This window comes from Acomys minous (genome assembly GCF_964271855.1).
Source record: "Acomys minous genome assembly, chromosome: 10".
Taxonomy (NCBI): domain Eukaryota; kingdom Metazoa; phylum Chordata; class Mammalia; order Rodentia; family Muridae; genus Acomys; species Acomys minous.
The window spans coordinates 72858420-72877618 of record NC_140491.1 but is presented as its reverse complement, the minus strand read 5'-3'; the positions used below and the strand labels follow the sequence as shown (position 1 = coordinate 72877618).

Genomic DNA, 19199 nt, shown 5'->3' with positions numbered 1-19199 from the left:
CTTCTGTCTGTGTTCCTGGCCTTGTAATGCTGTTTTGATTCTGATTTCAGTCATATGTGGCGATGCCTTTTCCTGTCGTTAATAATTAATGCAACCTAGTTGGCCCAAAATTTTCCCATTCAGTTCACTTAAATGGAAGGTAACTTCAAGCAGGTGACATATGTGGTTTTGATACCATCTCAAGCCATGGGCTTTTGGGGAATGTTTTTGGTTTTGGTCTTCCTGGAGAAAAGTTGGGGACAGGCGCAAATGTAAGTGAGCAAAGCATCGTTGATTTATAGTGTGTGTGGCCTGTGATGGCTGTAGTGTGTGTGAGCTGTGATGACTATAGTGTGTGTGAGCTGTGATGACTGTAGTGTGTGTGAGCTGTGCTGACTGTAGTGTGTGTGAACTGTGCTGACTGTAGTGTGTGTGAGCTGTGCTGACTGTAGTGTGTGTGAGCTGTGCTGACTGTAGTGTGTGTGAGCTGTGCTGACTGTAGTGTGTGTGAGCTGTGCTGACTGTAGTGTGTGTGAGCTGTGCTGACTGTAGTGTGTGTGAGCTGTGCTGACTATAGTGTGTGTGAGCTGTGATGACTGTAGTGTGTGTGAGCTGTGATGACTGTAGTGTGTGTGAGCTGTGTGAGCTGTGATGACTGTCTTAAATATATGAAATCACACACACACACACACACACACACACACACACACACACACCTTTGTATTTGTTTTTGCTTGTTTATATTTGGTGCTTAATTTCTTTGTGTTTCTTACGGGTTTGCTGCAGTTAAGCCACAGTTGCTTGGGGATCAGATCCTTTTTTAATGAATTAGTTTACCTTTAAAAAGTACTTTGATTTACTTCTAAAATTTTTCACACATTTTGATCATAATCTTTCACCTTCCCCAATTCCTCCTAGATCCTCCTCTACCAAACCTCATGCTCCCTTTCTCTCTAAAAGACAAACAAACAGCAGTGTTGGCAGTCATGTTAGAACCTGGACTCCCATGACTCGTGCCAAGAAGCGCTCTGAAGGCTTTCTGCATGGTTGTGTTGCTCCTTACTGACAGGCAGCGCCTCATGAACACCATGGGACTCAATCACTTAATGCATGCATGTTTGATTCAAGAACTATCTGGTGAGGACTTTCTGTGACAGGAGTCACATAGGAAGGAGCAGCAGGTGGCAGAGCAATTCCTAGAGCTTTCGTCATAGTGGGAGAATCAGGGAATGACTGAACGACCCAATGAGGAATGCACAAATAAGGGTGAAGTGGAAGAAGTGGAAAGGAGTATAAGAAGATACAGAGGTCAAAGGGCAGAGGTGAAGGGGCAAGCCTGGGGAGAGCATGCTGGGTAACGGCCAGAGTAACATCCTTGCCTCTCTGCAAGCTCGGGGCCCGATGTGCCACTGCCAGCCAAAGAATATAAAAAGAGGAGATTCTTCACACAGCACATTGCGCTGCAGATACATCCCTGAGGACCAGCGTGTATGAAGGAGAACCACAGCCAGATTAGGGCTTTGATGTGTTGAGTGCGCTAAACCCTCAGTTCTATACCTGGCTGGCCCCACAGCCTAGGACAAATGAACAGCAGGTTGCCGGTCTTACAGTGGGAGCTATAGTGAGGCCTCTGTTCTGAGTGTGGTACAACGCAGTGAAGATGGCACAGTGAGTGATGTATACACAGCACGCTAAGGATGGGATCTTGTTACCCATCGTCCTCATTTTCTGTGTCTCTGCTAAGCTTATACAGCAGAGGATGTAGGCTTACAGATTCCTCAACTGGTCTGGAAATGCCTCCAAATTACTTGTGGAGGAGATCAGGCAGATTCTGTAGTGGTCTTAATTGCTGACTAGCTTCATGGTTATGAAAGACTTGCTGATTGGGAAACCTTATAACTTATGTTTAATCTATAAATTAAAATATAACGATGTAACTAAAAGCATTATAATGTTGACAGTTGCCTGAAACCCCCCCAGATTGGGTGGTGGGTGCACCCCTATCTGTCGGGACACTTGAATGAGTCAGTGTTGAGCCCTCTGGGGTTAATATGTAATTCTCTCTGGTGTAGTAGCTTTCCACTTCTTACCATTAAATCAGGTCTAGTATACATATATTATTTTTGCTGTTTTTTTTTATAAGTTTCTACTTAATAATATAATGAAGAAATCCATACAATTTTTAAATGCATATTTCAAAACCAGTCAGGGCTGGGGGTGGTGAGCACACAGTCGATCCAAGCACTTGGGACAAAGAGGCAGGAGGATCTCTGAGTTCGAGACTTGCCTGGTCTACCAGGTAGAAAAATCCTCTCTCTAAAAATGTCAACAAAAATGTGTTTCAAAGCTTGCCTTCAATTCCAAGCCAAACAAAACTGAAGAGCTACAATTGTAAACTTGTAACCTTGACCCCATTCATAAACAGAGAGACTGGAGCTTCCTGGGTAAAGTCCTGCCTGGTTCACCTATAAAGCACATGAACTTGATCACATTCCTTTTGCTTGAATGTAGCATAGGAATATTAATTTTACCAGGGACATCCCTGACCTTCTGTAAGGAGTGAGAGAGTTCTGCAAATTCCTACAGAGCCTGGGACAGGGAACAACTTGGTTCCGTGTTGCCGGTTGCCAGCCAAGGACTCCCTTGGCTCAGGGACTCCCTTCCTCCTTTAGTTTACAGAGCCTCCTGTGATTGATTTACCTCTACCCACAACAGTGACACATTTCTAAGATCTAGTTCTTTCAACTACTGTCGTGAGTGTCATTATTTCTTGAGCACTACATGCTAATGTTTTATAGTTGTGTTTTTATTAAGCTCACCACAAAAAGGTGAGAGAAAAGCACTTACCTTCATGAAGACAGCTGCAGACAGAGCTGGCATTCAGTGACTAACATCTATTTGATATCTTTATTCATTGGAGAAAAACGACGCCACTTACATGTTCTAGTCACCCTTGGATTTTGTATGTGTTTTTATTTTTATACCGGCCTTTAACTGTTAATGTATTATGGCCTTATTTGGTCCTTGTCAGGTAACGTAGGCCAGATACCTTAGTACTATTTTTTTTTTTAACTATATAGCAAATTCCCTGCTCTGTTGTTAGGGCTTCATTTCAAGTTACTTCTCCTCAGAAACTAGGCTGAATTCGTCATAGATTACAACATCAGTACAGTTTCTAGTCATGGCTCTTAGAAAACACAGTAGCCAAGACATGAGCATGAACCAGAGTGAGGAATGTGTCTCCAGTCTACTCAGCTTTTTCCTGTTTCCACAGATACATCAGTCCAGCACCAACAGTCTTCCGAGTCGGAGTGCCAGAGAACATTTCAGTTGAAGCCCATGGCTACACTGACGCACTTGAGGCGACGATCTCTGTGAAAAGTCATCCTAATGAAACCATTAGTTACTCTTCGGGCTCTGTTAATTTATCACCAGAAAACAATTTCCAAAATTATACAATCTTAACAGTATGCATTTGTCTTTCTTTTTAGAATATGTATAGAAATATTTTGGTAAAATATGTAAATTTCCAATATTGATAGCACAGATTTGATGATTTCTGTTAATCTTCCATTGTGTAATTATTAGAGGAAAACCATTAAGTGACAACAATCTGAGTTTAACAGAATAATATATATATATATATATATATATATATATATATATATATATATATATACATGTATATATATACATGTATATATATACATGTATATATATATATATGTTCAATGATTTATTTATTTGCATTTTATGTGCATTGGTGTTTTGTCTGCATGTGTGTCTGATTAGGGTGTCAGGTCCCCTGACACTGGAGTTACAGACAGTTGTGAGCTGTTATGTGGGTGCTAGGAATTGAACCCTGGTCCTCTGGAAGAGTAACCAGTGCTCTTAACCCCTGAGACATTTCTCCAGCCCTCCCCATTCCCTTGCTAAAGGATTTATTTATTTTTTATTTATGTGGATGTGGCTATATGAGTTTATGTGCACCATGTGTGTTCAGGTGCCCAAGAAGGCCAGAAGATATCAGATTCCCCTGGGACAGGAGATGGGGAGTTGTCAGATGAGGGTGCTGGGAACAGAACCCCGGGTGCTCTTGACCACTCAGTCACACCCTGAGCTCAGCAATAGTCTAAACAGAGAATTGTGTTTACTTGTTGAGCAATGCATGTAAATGTTAGCAACTTTTTATTGGAAAATGAAATTGTATCAGTGTGGAAACATTTGGAGATGAATTAAAAAGAATTTTGTCTATGAAATGATCACTAAACCAGAGAACCATCCCAATGCATTTGGCATTGTCCAAGCTCCAGTAGTCTACGGTTAGGTGCATAGTGTCCTCAGCTGATAAAAACATTGCTCTCTTTTACTTTCTTCCAATGGCTTCCTCCCGACTTCCAGTGATGATGGCGCCCTGGGGGGATGGGGCCTGGGCCTCAGGTTAGCCAGAACTCCAACATGGAGGCACAGCTCCAGGTCCCAGAGAAATGGTAGCTTCCTGCAGGGAGCAGCTCTCACTGAGAACCAGCAACAGGAAGAGCAAGCTTCAGCAAATGGCTCTTTCTTCGGTTACAAATATTTCCAGGCACGGGAAACATTCAGTGGTAGAAGGTGGTGTGTGCAAAGCCCTGGGTTCAAACCCCAGTGTCATGTAGAGTCATTTTGATACAGGTTGTTTGGAAAAGTCCTTGCAACCCATCTTATTAAAAATTCTGCTACTAGAAACCTATGCAATTGAGAGAGTGTAAGCTTCAGCAGGGGCTCCGTGGCTGCATAGAAACTGAGGCTTTTCTACAGTGAGAAATTCATAAGGAAAGCAAAAAACAAAAAACAAACAAACAAACAAAAAATGCACCACCACCACCACCAACAACAACAACAAAACATTATAGAAGGCCTAAGGTTAACAACTGACAGGTTTTTTAATTCTTTTTTTTTTTTTCAGGGCTGAGGACCAAACCCAGAGACTTATGTTCTCTAGACATGCGCTCTACCACTGAGCTAAATCCCCAACCCCACTAAATCCACAATCCCAATATTTTAAAGTTTCTATGGCTATTTATATATTTATTTATTTTTGGTTTTTCAAGTCAGGGTTTCTCTGTGTAGCCCTGGCTGTCCTAGACTCACTTTTTAGACCAGGCTGGCCTCGAACTCAGAGATCTGCCTGCCTCTACCTCCTATTTTGATTTTTAAAATCTCCAGCCCAGTGTACCTACTTAAAAATGATGCAATATATACAAGCTCAATTGTGATCTCGGTGAGATTAGAGTGCTTTTGTTTATTTGCGTGTGTGTGTGTGTTTGTTTGTTTAAGAAGGTCAGCATGTGTCTCAACTTTCAGTCGCTCTTTCCCATTTGTGGTTTTTATTCTTGTTACAGATTCAGGCCGAACAGTTGTCTGAAGGACAAAACTCATATTCCTATGTGTATTTGGAAGTCGTGTCAAAGGATTTCTCAAAATCAGAAAAAGTGCCGATCACCTATGGCAACGGCTCTCTCCTCATTCATGTTGACAGGCCTGTGTACACTCCGAGGGAGCCTGGTAGAGTATATGATGCCTCTCCCAGGGGCGAGGAGGGACAGAAAGATGTGGGACTTTTTTTTTTTTTAATTTGTTTATAATGTGTACAGTGTTCTGCCTGCAGGCCTGAAGAGGGCACCCGATCTCATTATAGATGGTTGTGAGCCACCATGTTGTTGCTGGGAATTGAACCCAGGACCTTTGGAAGAGCAGACAGTGCTCTTAACCTCTGAGCCATCTCTCCAGTCCTATCTGTGGACCTTTTAACATCTGAAATTAAGTGAAGACAGTTTCTACTTCACTTAGCAGAAACTCAAATCCTTATGACCTTTATACTCTTGAACAGCATTTTCATTTCTAATTTAAGGAGGAACTGCTTAAATACATCACATGACCTATGATTCTCATTTTACCCGCCCTGTTAGAGAAGTTATTCATAAAAAATACAGAAGACATCATTGCAAATACAGATTTGAAAATGATTCATCATAACATCTTATTTGTAGAACAATCTTAGGTTCAGGAACTAGTCATGTTGTAAAAAGAGCTCCTAAGTCAGAGGATGAGGTGTTTGGCAGGGCTTGAAGTCTGCCACAGGGACTTGTAGATGCTGATGGTCTAAGTTTATCCACCTAAGAAGGTCCATCAAGCATGGTCTCAGATTTACAGTTTTACTCCTTTTTTTTTTTTTAAAAGATTCATTTATTTTATTTATTGCATATGAGTGCTTTATCTGCAGAAGAGGGCATCAGTTTACATTATAGGTGGTTGTGAGCCACCATGTGGTTGCTGGGAATTGAACTCAGGACCTCTGGAAGAGCAGGTGGCACTCTTAACCACTGAGCCATCTCTCCAGCCCCTCAGTTTTACTCTTGGAGGGGAACGACAGGAGCCGCAACCCCGTGACTGAGGAAGGCCTGTTTCCCCAGGAGACTAAAAATAAGACAGAAAGATGTCAACATTGCTTATGAAATGTTCTGTTATTTTCACCCACCACTTCCCATCACTACAGTTAGAGATGGATTCATCCCGGGTGCCCATGTCAGCTGAAGAAGGTGGGCTGTCTCGTTGACGGTTCTTTGGTTTGGGGGAAGGACCAGCAATGGCAGCCAGGAGCATCATGGGTTTTTTTTCAGTTTTTTTTGTTTTGGTTTTTGTTATTTTAACCATATGCACAATAAATACTTTCTAGTTTCCTTGTACAATGATGCTGTGAGGTTGTCTGTGTAACTTGACTGTCCTGGACTCAATTTGTAGTCAAGGCTGTCCTTGAACTCAGGGTGATCTGCAAGCCTCTGCCTCCCAAGTGCTGGGATTAAAGGCATGTGCCACCACACCAGGCTGGATGTAACTAATTTTTTTACTATACACATGTTCTTCATAACTTTTATATAAGTAATTTCATTAAGTCATCCATCTTTTTCACTAGAAGTAACTCAACGGGATTGATTTAAAATGGACTCATCTTTACTAATGTGTATGTTTACCAAGAGTTTTCTTTTAAACATGTATTTTTATCTGTGGATTATATAAAGCTTTTAATGAGATTTTATCTCATTAAAGATGTTTTCAACTATAATATTTTATTAATCTTTGAGAATGCCATTCAATGTATTTTAAATCATTTTCACCCTGGAAGCATTGTTTCTAAAATCATAATAGTCACGGTTTAGCAAGGTTTTTTGACACTATCACTTATTCCCGCAGTAAAGGTCGCCGTCTATTCACTGGAAGATGCCTTAGCGCCAGTCACTAGGGAAACGGTCTTAACTTTCATAGTAAGTATGTCCTTGGTCCCATGAGACTTTCCTCACAGATTTGCTGAGTGAGTAGGGCTGTGTTCTTAGGGGAGAGCTTTCTCTCGGAGTGGCCCCTCATAAGAACAAAGTCTGCATTCGTGGGTGCTTGCGGGTTTGTTTGTTTGTTTGTTTGTTTTCCACGCAGAGTTGAAGCAGGGCAGCTCCCATGCCCAGTGTCATCTTCTCTCAACCCTAACCTCCAGGACTGTGGGCCAAACTAAATCTCTATTCTTTAAACCTTACCCGGTACCAGACATTCTTCAACAACAACAACAACAACAACAACAAAAATGACCTAAAACAGGGTGGTCTTTCTTCCTGTCTTTCTTCTGTTTCCCCAAAGGACCCTGAAGGATCAGAAGTTGGCATAGTAGAAGGAAACAATCAAACTGGAGTCGCCTCTTTTCCCGACTTCAACATTCCTTCGAATCCCATGTAAGTAAAACGTCAGCCAATGAGCTCTCTTCTGAAGAACACACCTGGAGCTTCTGTGACAAGGCAGAAGTAGGTCAGTGGAGCCACCTGCTGCTGACAAGGGACAGCACAGGTGTGGACCTGTGAAACCTTCCAAAGGATTGGAGAAGGCAGGCCCAATTCCTGGCAAAACAAAAGGGAATCCCAGATATCTGAGCAGAGCCCCAACTTACCAGAAATCTCAAGACCCAATATACTGAAGAACACCACACACACACACACACACACACACACAGACACACACACACCACACACACACACACACACAGACACACACACACACACACGTCACACACACTTACACCACACCACACCACACACACAAACAGGCACACACACACCACACACACACACACACACACCACACCACACCACACACACACACACAGACACAAACACCACACACACACACACACACACACACTCAGTCCCCCAAATTTCCCATTCATTCTTTTGATAGTGAGAGCAATACAAATTTAGAAGAGAAACAAAATCTTTTTTTTTTGTTTTGTTTTGTTTTTTGAGACAAGGTTTCTCTGTGTAGCCTTAACTGTCCCGGACCCACTTTGTAGACCAGGCTGGCCTTGGACTTACAGCAATCCACCTGCCTCTGCCTCCCGAGTGCTGGAACTAAAGGCATGCACCACCAGAAACAAATCTTTAAAGTAGCCCCCACCCCCACCCCCATTTTTTAATGAAGCCATCAAGAGCCACCTCTAAAGGAGCCTAACAGTGTCTGTCTGTAGGAGAGTGGGGATTTGTTATAGCCCCATTGACAAGCCCTTATGCCTGGGCAGGACAGAGATTTGGGTGTGGTTGAAGTTGTGTGTGTGTGTGTGTGTGTGTGTGTGTGTGTGTGTGAAGTTTTGTTCTATTTGGCCTTACATGTAAGGATTTAAAACCATGTTTATACAGGATCTGATGAAATGAGCACCCCTGGTGTGTGTAAATCACAGTAAGAGAGGAAGGTGCAAATAGAAATCGAGCATGGGCAACCCCTGCTCTCAAGGAACAGAGAGCAGGAAGCCGAAGACAAGGGCAGCTATAACGCTACCACGGAACTTACAGGAGAACACTGAATAGCCATGCCTCTGTCCTCTCTCAGGGGCTTTGTATTGACTTCATCTTAAAAACATTTCTTCTAAGACCATGGACTGAAGTTGAGAGGTTAAAATAATCTGGGTGATTTAAAATTGTGTAAGTTCTTCAAGTGCTGTAGAATAGAGTTTGTTGTTACCGCTCTTATGTCCCAGATTTCGCCTGATGCCAGTTGTCCCATGGCATATTATTGGCACCCACCGTGATGACACATGCCTTAGCAGCCTGGCATCTGTTGTCCACTGCACAAAATGCGTGCCTGCCCTTGACACTCTGCTTTACAGACCTCTTCTTTAGGACATGGGGAGACAATATTCTGCACAAACACCATCCCTTAATGTGACGTAATATCCCCTTTACTCTCTACCTCAGTATTTTCTTATGTATTTCCCTTTTATCTCCATGTCTTATTCATTATTCATTTATTTTTGTCCCCCCCCACACACACATGCACTAGACTACAAACTCCTTAAGGACAAGGCCCTGAGCTGCTGATAGTCGTCATAACAACCATGACATTCGCCTCCATTGATGACACCATCTATCTGCTTGGTGCATAACATTTCCCAAACGAGAGGCAGTGACTTGCCTGCTAGGAAAAATGTAGAAAATATGAGTTGGTGTGGACTATCCACCACACATGCGTCATTGGTTTCTTATCTCAGCATAGTGCTCACTAAATATTTTGGAGTGAAGGTTCCTAATGGGTTACTTGACTCTTTAAAGAAGCCATACTTTGTTTGCAAATAGACTTTGCTTTATATGCGATGTGAATTTCATCACTGGCACAGCATCTTTCCAGGAGTATTATTATCATTTTTTAAAACCGTATTGTGAATTTAACTGGTAAATTCTTGGTTGAAGTAAATTCTGAAATTGTCGTCAGTTCTCCAAACCAAATTGATGTATTTAGATAAAATGTGTAGGAAAAGATTCAATTATGAAAAACTAATTGTTAAGCAATTCCTGTTATCTTTGGATTGCACAGGTATGTCTATTTACTGTTTCCTTCAACCTTTACTTCAAACTTTTACTTAGGGTGTGTGTGCGTGCACACCTATCTGTGTCTCTCACCATGTGCATATATGCTCAGTTCCTCAAAACAGGAATTACTAGATTGACTCTTGGTGACTAAAACTACTCACTTCCCTCTGTGACTTCAAACATTTGCCTTCACAGACAGGGTAGATGGACAGTGAAGGCTAAGTATAAAGACGACGCATCAGCAACCGGAACCACACACTTTGAAGTTGAAGAGCATGGTAATCTTCGACGTTTTAAAACTTAGTGATAAAAAGTTAGGCTTTCCCAGTCATTCGTTTCAATAAGGAAGCTGATACCAACCACACCCAGGAGGAGATGAGGCTCCATGCCAGAGGCAGGGAAGTGCTGCGTGGGTTAGGGCCGGGGAGTTCACAGTTGTTACAGACTGTTGGAGGGTCACAGCTATGTAGCACTGAATACTGTCATGGGATTTTTAAAAGAAAGGTTTATTGTCTTCCTCACTTTCTTGTCTGTCTGTCTGTCTGTCTGTCTGTCTCTCTCTCTCTCTCTCTCTCTCTCTCTCTCTGTCTCTGTGTCTCTGTCTCTGTCCCTCTCTCTCTCTCTCTCCCTCTCTCCCTCTCTCTCTCTCTCTCTCTCTCTGTCTCTGTGTCTCTGTCTCTGTCCCTCTCTCTCTCTCTCTCCCTCTCTCCCTCTCTCTCTCTCTCTCTCTCTCTCTCTGTGTCTCTGTCTCTCTCCCTCTCTCTCTCTCTCTCTCTCTCTCTCTCTCTCTCTCTCTCTCTCTCTCTCTCCCCTCCCCCCTCTCTCTCTGTCTCTTTCTCTCTCAGATAAAGCTTACAAAATAACTCTCATGTCAACACGGGCCCCGCCACACATAGTCGAAAAGCAAGGTACTCTACCGCTTAGGAAGTTGTCCTGGAGTCTGGAGTCAGCTTGCCAGGCAGCCTCGAGGAAGCCTGCTAGCCTTTGTAGACTCGTGTTCTTCATGATAGATGTGGTATGCTCCTCTGCGGAGCCTGGCTTACTGAAGACCTTCCTAGGCTTATGGTTTTAGTGGGGAAAGAACCAGTGGAGATGAGTTAAGTAGCTACGTAAACAAACGCTGAACTCCAAGTTGATGAGAGCACGAGGGCTGGTCCTGCAGGGACTAGATCTAGTTTTCAGCAACGTAACAACAGTGAGAGCCTGAAGACTCGTCCACCATTCATTCTCTCCCTCACAGATGAAGCCCACGATGTGAGTCTCCAGCCAGCGAGTTCCCTGGAACAGAAGATAGAAGAAAAAGGTACAGTACAAACTCAACGCAGCGGTAAACCACTGCGGGGAGAGCATTCCAAGGACCAAGGAAAATAAGACATGGGGTTTCCCCACCTAAAATGCAGGGGGTGGGGAAAAGGTGGATGTGGAGGTTTAGCGCACCCCTCAAAAACATTCACGCAAGCAAATTTGATTGGCCATAACTGTAACTTGAGGAAAATAGTTCTTTAATATTTTCATGCCTAAAACGATCTTTAAAAAAATCTTTTCCACAAACACATCTGGTTAGGGAGTCCTTTAATGGCAGAGAAAATAGCCCTGAGATTCTTAAGCCTGAGGCGTAATGGCTGTTGGTGTTTAGGACATGTGTGTTGCCACCATTTTCAGCTTCCCAATATAAGCATCCAATACTGAAGAAATGCTGTTACGATGGAGCCATATACAGCCACCATGAGACCTGTGAGGAGCGAGCTGCCCGTGTGAAAATAGGCCCCAGATGTGTCCAAGCCTTCACCGAGTGCTGCAATCTGATCCACTTCAAGCAGATTATTCTGGCAGACCCACCACCACCACCACCCCCATTCGGTTTGTATGACATTTTCTATCAGAACCTTGCCAGATCTGGCTAATTTTGTGTAAATGAAATCCTCTGAGTAATGCAGTTTTCATGCCCTGTTTACAACTAAGAGTTGAAAGGCCTTGTCATGCCCAGAAGAAAAATCTGTTGTTTTTCTTGGGTTTCTCGCTGACCCTGGAGCTCCCTGATTTTGCCAGGCCACCTGGACAGTACCTTCATGGGTCTGAGTGTCCCTATCTCTCCAGCACTAGGAACGCTGCTGTGCACTGCTGTGCCCTGCTTTGAGTAGGTGTTAGGAATCCACACTCAGGTCCAAAGGCTCCTACAGCAAACACTTCACTGACTGAGCATCTCTCTGCTTCTATTTTCTCTCACTTAAAGGGGGAATTTTTAGATATTAGGGATTATTTAGGGTCATAAAGGCAAGTTTGGGCCATAGACTTCTATTCTGTGACCAAAATTCCTTAAAGTACAGCATAATTTTTTCAACTTTAATACAAATCCCATGAATGTTTTACTTAGTGAACAAATATGAATATCTGTGAACAAACCAGAAGGAAGCAATAGATTAGAATGCAGAGAAAAACAGCTTGTTATGTAATTGCCATCATAATAAGTGTCCCAGCCCAGGGGACAAGTCAAGCATGCTTCCCTGGAAGAGGGAGTGGGGATTAAAAGAGCACTAAAGAGACAATATAGCTATGGAGCCAAGACAGTGAATTCTGGTCGAGGCTCTCTTTATTACAAGTGAGTACAGTTTAATAGCAAGGACACCACAAGCTCTATTACAGTCTCACTTCCCCCTGGCTCCCGGGCAAGAACACACTCCTCTGAGTAGTTCCCTATAAGATGTTCCTTATTTATTTCAAAGGTCAACAATCCAGAGATAGCCTAAACACAGAGACCCCCTTCGGCCAAAGTCAATGTTTTGAAGGTCACAGCATGAAGCCTAAGCACAGGATTTCTAGCATGGCTGGCATGGCTCCCCACAATTCTCTCTCTCTCTCTCTCTCTCTCTCTCTCTCTCTCTCTCTCTCTCTCTCTCTCTCTCTCTCTCTCTCACACACACACACACACACACACACACACACACACACACAGCGCCTGTCAAGGTCCTCGGGTGTAATTTCACAGGCTCTATCTTAGGTTGGTAGAGATGTAGAATCACCCTTACCCGTCATTGGCTGCCTTCGTGTCATCGGGTTAAGGCAGCTCTTCAGCTCTATGCCACGCACTTATGCTTTGTATCGGCTGCAATCGTTGGGACATGAGCTGTGTCAGGCAAGGAAGGAAGGCACAGGCTATAATTTCAAGCCCCGCCATCCCTGCCAAGGATAATCCATGCCGTAGAATACTCCTAATTCCAAAGAGATGATGTGGAATGCGAATCTAGCCGCATTATACTCACAAGGAGTCTAAAGAAATCTAGCATGGACATTTTTCTAACCTGCTCAGTCTTCTCAAATCGCTAACTTTTTAGTTAAGGCATAAACAATATTAGTAAAGCAATAGCAAAAAACCAATAGTAGATACAAGAATAATAACAGAAATTTTACCACTCAACAGTACATCACAAGTCTTTTTTCAGTTCGACACAGTCCTGCTGATAAAACTGACCCTAAAAATTAGTGTGGAAAAGGACTTGTAAAACCTGAAATTTGAGCTTCTGGAAGAAAAATATTCCGGAAGAGTCTCTGCAAAGCAGCGTTTGCAAAGTTAAGTCAGGTCTGCAAGGAGGATGCCTCATAGGTATTGGAACACTTGGATTCTCCTTTCCAATTCATACACAGGGAAATCAAGCAGTTGAGTGTAGTTGACATATGTTATCACAGGAAACAGGTTGGAGAAAAGGAGGATCAGGAATATGTGTCCAGTGAAGCTTCACCTCCCACCTCAGGATCATCAGCCAACTCATCCATGCCAGCATCCACTTGACGCACAAGCCTCTTGGGTAGCCAGCACGCAGCATCATGTTCCTGTGAGAAAACACAAACAGGGACTTTACCTTGTATTAATACAGGGTCAGGTCCATTCCACTGTCCAGTTAAAGGTTCCTTCCATGTCACTGAATATTAGTATGCCAGAATTGATCAGCTGCAGAATTTCCTTTGGCATCAAGCAGTAAAAAATTTTAAAATAAAGATAACATGACTCACTGCATTTTTAGGTGACTGTGGACATAATTCCCCCTTCTTTGCTTTTGTAAATGGGTTTTTATGGTAGAATGATCTTGTTCCACCATAGCCTGTCCTTGAGCATTATAAGGAATACCTGTAGTATGTTTTATAGAAGAAGAGTCACAAAATGTTTGAAAAGCTTTGCTAACATACCCTGAGCCATTATCTGTCTTGATAGCCTTAGGCACACCAACGTGAGAAAAGACAGACAGACAATGAGCAGTAACATTTTCTGTAGCTTCTCCAGACTAGCGAGAAACAAGTGTATACCCAGAATAGGCATCTATGGAAACATGAACATATTTTAACTTTCCAAATTTAGGTATATGTGCAACATCCATTTTCCAAAGTTGATTAGGCACCAGCACTTTGGGATTAACTCTCAAATGTGGTCCAGGTAAAAACTGAGGACATGTGGAGCATGCCTCCACTATGGCTCAAGCTTGTTCTTTAGTTATACAATATTGAAGTCTTAGACTTGGGCTATTAATATGATGTAAATCATGGGCCTTTTGAGCTTTTTCTACCAAGTATCTAATAGCTGCATCTGCCAGTGCATTACCTGTAGCCAAAGGTCCAGGTGAATCAGTATGAGCTCTTAAACGTCCTATAAAAAAAAGGATGTTTTCTTGTTTGAATAGCTGTTTGGATTTGTGAAAACAATCCACTAGCCCATGATTGGGGTTGGATTTGCCCTCTTGTTTCTAATCAATGAACAGCCTCTGCTACATAGGCCCTATCTGAATATAAATTAATAGCACAAGAGGTATTGTGTTGAAAAACATCAGCTACCACTTGTAGCTCTGCAATTTGAGCAGACTTAGCAGAAATAGGAATAACATATGTCTGTTCGCCAACTACGTAACTAGCTTTCCCATTAGAAGATCCATCAGTAACATTCATCAAACCATTTGCCACAGGCTGAAACTGAGTTATTTTAGGAAAAATAACTGGATATCTTTTCAAAAAGTGAAGAAGCTTGTTAGAGGGATAGTGATTATCAATATTCCCACAAAAGTGGGCACAGGCTAACAGCCAATCATCAGTATTAGCAAACAGCCAGTCTTGCTGTTCCTTGGAATATGACTGAACAATAAAGCCAGGTTCCTTGCCAAAATACTTTTTTCCTTGCAATCGACCTATACGAATCAATTTTCCAATAGCCAAATTATATGGCAATATTACTTTATTGGGAGAAGATGGTAAATGTTCCCACATAATAGGAGCCTCTCGCCAAAATACGGCGGTAGGTGCTGTATGAGTGGCCAAAATAACATACCCCAAAGGCTTGTCATAATCTATATAGGCTATGAATTGATGGGAATTAGCCTCTTCCACCAACACCAAGGCTTTTCTAGCTTCAGCTGTAAGCTCCTGGGGTGAATTTGGAGAGGAGTCTCCTTGTAAGATTTCAACTAAAGTTTGCAAATCTCCAGTTGCCCACCTTAGATAAGGTCTTGTCCAATTTATATCACCAAGGAACTTCTGAAAATCATTTAAAGTCTTTAACTGATCCACTCTTAATGTGATCTTTTGGTGTTTGATTTGAGAAGGAAAAAGCTGAAAACCCAAATTCAGGTATGGATCTACTTTTTGGTTTTTTCAAGAGCTATCTGCAGACCAGAGATAATTGAGTCTCCATAAAAGCATAACATAAAAGCACTTGTTTCCCATCCTTCCCATCAATAAGTATATCATTCATATAATGAATGATATTCAAATTAGTATACTTTTCTCTAACCTTTTGTAAAGCTGCAGCCACAATTCTTTGACATAAGGTAGGACTGTTGGCCATTCCTTGAGGCAGAATCCGCCAATGGTATCTTTTCATTGGTTCTTTAAAATTCACAGAAGGAAAACTAAAAGCAAAGCGAGGGCAATATTTTGGATATAAGGGGATAGTGAAAAAATAATACTTAAGGTCTATAATAATTTTGAAAGTACTTTCAGAATAGATACAGGGGAGGGCAATCCTGGTTTTAGTGCTCCCATAAGGTACATAGTCTCATTAACTTTTCTTAAATCTTATAACAACCTCCATATCCCTGACCTTTTCTTAATTAGAAAAATAGGAGTATTCCAAGAAGAGGTAGATTCCATAAGATGTCTGGGAGCGACTTGTTCCTGCACTAACACCTGGGCTGCCTGAATCTTTTCTGTGGTAAGGGGCCATTGATCCACCCATATAGGTTCATCTGATTTTCAGATTATACCATCAGCATGGAGTTCAGTGTGGTCAATAGCCCCTAGGACAAACTTCCTAATTCTGCAGTCCCTAAATTTCCCCTAGCTTGGACAGGGTGAATAATACCTGTTTCGTGCTTTCCTAACCCTTTTCCTGGCAGATATCCCTGTTGCAGCATTTGCCGCGTAACTATGTCATTTGGACTACACATCATAATTCCCATTTGTTCCAGGATGTCTCTTCCCCATAAATTTACTGGCAAGCCTTCTACAATATATTGCATACAAGTGCCTTGGTTCCCTTCTAAATCTCTCCACGTGAGCAGATCAGCGCTCTGCTCAGGGTTTTGAGACTGACCGATTCCTCTTAGATTGGTAATGGTACGTTTTTTTAGGCCAATGGGCAGGCCAATACTGTCCTGAGATAATAGAGGCATTGGCCCCCATATCCATAAGGCCCCAAAATGCTTTTCCCTTTAGGAAAAGCTTTAACTGAGGGCGTTCTTTACTTATTGGCTGCACCCAATAAACATCTGTCGACCCCAAATCCTTGATTTCCTCTGTGCCTGCTAGCACCTTAGTTAGGTAGTTGAAGCATGGCAATGAACATTAACTGACCTATGCACTGTTTGGGTTGAATTATATAAGTGCCAGTATGCAAACTAGGCATAATTTTTATTTCTCCAGTATAATTAGAGTCAACAACTCCTGATGCTACATGTAACCCTACCATAACACTTCTGCTTCTTCCCACAATTAGTCCCATCATGCCCAGAGGCAAAGGTCCATAAACTCCAGTAGGTAAGTCTTGCATTCCCATCTCAGGGGTTAAAACTGTGTAGGTGGAGGGACTGAGGTTCAATCCTGCGCTTCCTGGGGTTGCTCTGACAAGTTGTAAAATGGATTTGTGGGGTCCTGAGGAACAAATGTCATGACCCCATAAACTTGTTTCAGGTTCTCCGCTGGCCCCATTTCCCATTTCCCTGCCACTTAGGCAAAGGCTGTCCTTGACCTCAAGCACGAGATTTTCACTCATGAGCCCAATGTTTACCTCGCCTGCAGCAAGGGCAAATTCCAGGGCTAGTTTTATGATTCCATGTCCTGTCGTCTCTAGACTTTTGTAGACAATTCTTTCCTTGATGCCCTTTCCAAACACACCCAAAACATCCCTGCCTTCCTTTTGCCTGCCAAGTGAGCATAGATTGTACTGTCATTCCTTGTAAAGCTGCAGCCATAGCTAATCATTGATTATAGGATGGGCCAATACCAGCACACAATTTAACATGTCCTGTCAGATCAGATTTATCTCTGTAGGGCCTAATCACAGCATGACTAGGAGCACTGGCCATTTCAAAGGCTAATTGTGTCACAGAAGGAATTCCACTTTGAGCGTCACCAAGACTTCTCTCTGCTGCTTTAAATAACCTATCCACAAACTCCTGAAATGGCTCCTCAGGGCCCTGCTTAATACTGGATAAGCTAACGCTCAGCTCTCCCTTACGAGGTAGTTGTCCCATGCTCCTCGAGTAGCCACCATGACTTGTGCATACACTCCAGGAGGGCAGTTAATTTGATCGCCATTACCCTCAAATGGCCCTTCTCCTGCTAACATGTTAACATCCCATTGAAGACTCCCTGCTTGAGCATTAAGTTCTGCAGTCCTTTTTACAGCATCCATCAAATCTGCTTTCCACAACAAACAATCTTCCTCTCTTAGACATGCTTTGCTCAAGGTTTCCCAGTCAGCAGGAGTGAAATTAGTATTCACGAGTGCATCAACCATTGCTGTGGTAAATGGGGCTGTGGGTCCATACTGAGCACAAGCAGTCTTTAATTCTTTGATTTGTTTCCATTCTACAGGGGGCATACTGTCTAATTTGGTTGCCCTGAGGATCTAATATCACCACGACAGGAAAAGTAAACTGTCCGTCCATCTCTTGTCCTGCATTTCTACCTTCCTGTATGGCAGTCTCTGATGGAGACATTTTCTGAGGACTGTTTCATACTGAGCTGAAAACCTTTTCTTTCTGTCCCCAAGGATTTTTCTCAGCATTGTCACAATTTTTTATTCTATCTAATTCTCTCCCTAATTGTCTCTGTCTATCTTCCAGGGGCTGTGTTTGTCTTCGAAGATCTTCCTTTAGGTCCTGTTGCCCTACAGAAAAATCTGGAGGTACCGTAGGCGGAGGCACCCAGTCCTGCTCGAGACAGCAAGCAGCCTGGCTTCTTTGATCTTCCTCATTACTAATCATGGATTCCCTCACTTCTCCCAAGACCTCTTCAGCTTGGGATAGTAACTCTCTTATTCTGCCACTTTTATGTTGGGGGTCAAGAACACCCCTGATCAAAGCCCAAAGTGTAAAATCCATGGCGGATGTCTCTCCAGGTCCATTTGTAACATAGTGACACTGCAATCTTTAACCACCTTTATCCCACATCTCTGAATTAACCGCTCCTTCCTCAAGATACCATGGGCACACTTCATTGACAAACTCTAAAAACTCAACCAATTGCTCTGTATTTACCGTTATTCCTTGCATTTGAAGCACATATTCCAATGTCTGTCTGAATAAATCTGCCATTTCTCTGTCGCATATTTTTGCTGCTTACTTACCATTTCTCTGCAAAGCAGACGACTTCAGGGGAAACGTTCCACTTGTCTTTTCGAGGCCACCCTCCAAGGCAATGTATGTTTCTTATTTCCTCATTTCTAGGTCCCTGTACCCAGGCATCATATGTCCCGGCGCATGAGACAAGTGAAACATGGTTACCTGGAAGAGGGAGTGAGGATCAAAGAGGGCAGACAGACTCTAGAAATATGGAGCCAAGACAATGAATTCTGATCAAGGCTCTCTTTATTACAAGCGAGTACAGTTTAATAGCAAGGACACCACAAGCTCTACTACAGTCTCACTTCCCCCTGGCTCCCAGGCAAGAACACACTCCTCTGAGTAGTTCCCTATAAGAAAACAATCCAGAAATAGCCTAAACACAGAGACCTCCTCCAGCAAAGGTCAACAATACGAAGATCACAGCACACAGCCTAAGCACAGGATTTCTAGCATGGCTGGGGTAGCTCCTCACAAATAACAAAGATGCTCTGCTGTGAAATCCTTCTGGTCAACCTCC

General features: G+C 42.7%; 1 protein-coding gene across 2 annotated transcripts; it reads left to right on the top strand.

Moving 5' to 3' along the window:
• Nucleotides 1–138: 138 nt before the first annotated feature.
• Nucleotides 139–18658, top strand: LOC311607926 (complement C5-like). 2 transcript variants are annotated; one of them, XM_084800138.1, is made up of 9 exons: nucleotides 139–251; nucleotides 3254–3446; nucleotides 5361–5523; nucleotides 7210–7280; nucleotides 7645–7736; nucleotides 10053–10135; nucleotides 11098–11160; nucleotides 11520–11717; nucleotides 18182–18658. In XM_084800138.1, the coding sequence occupies exons 1-9, from the start codon at nucleotides 187–189 to the stop codon at nucleotides 18250–18252; spliced, it is 999 nt and encodes a 332-aa protein (XP_084656264.1). In that variant the 5' UTR covers nucleotides 139–186; the 3' UTR covers nucleotides 18253–18658. The 2 variants fall into 2 exon arrangements, with proteins under 2 accessions (XP_084656264.1, XP_084656265.1); XM_084800139.1 differs by lacking the exon at nucleotides 139–251 and adding an exon at nucleotides 1370–1647.
• The last annotated feature ends 541 nt before the right edge of the window (nucleotides 18659–19199 follow it).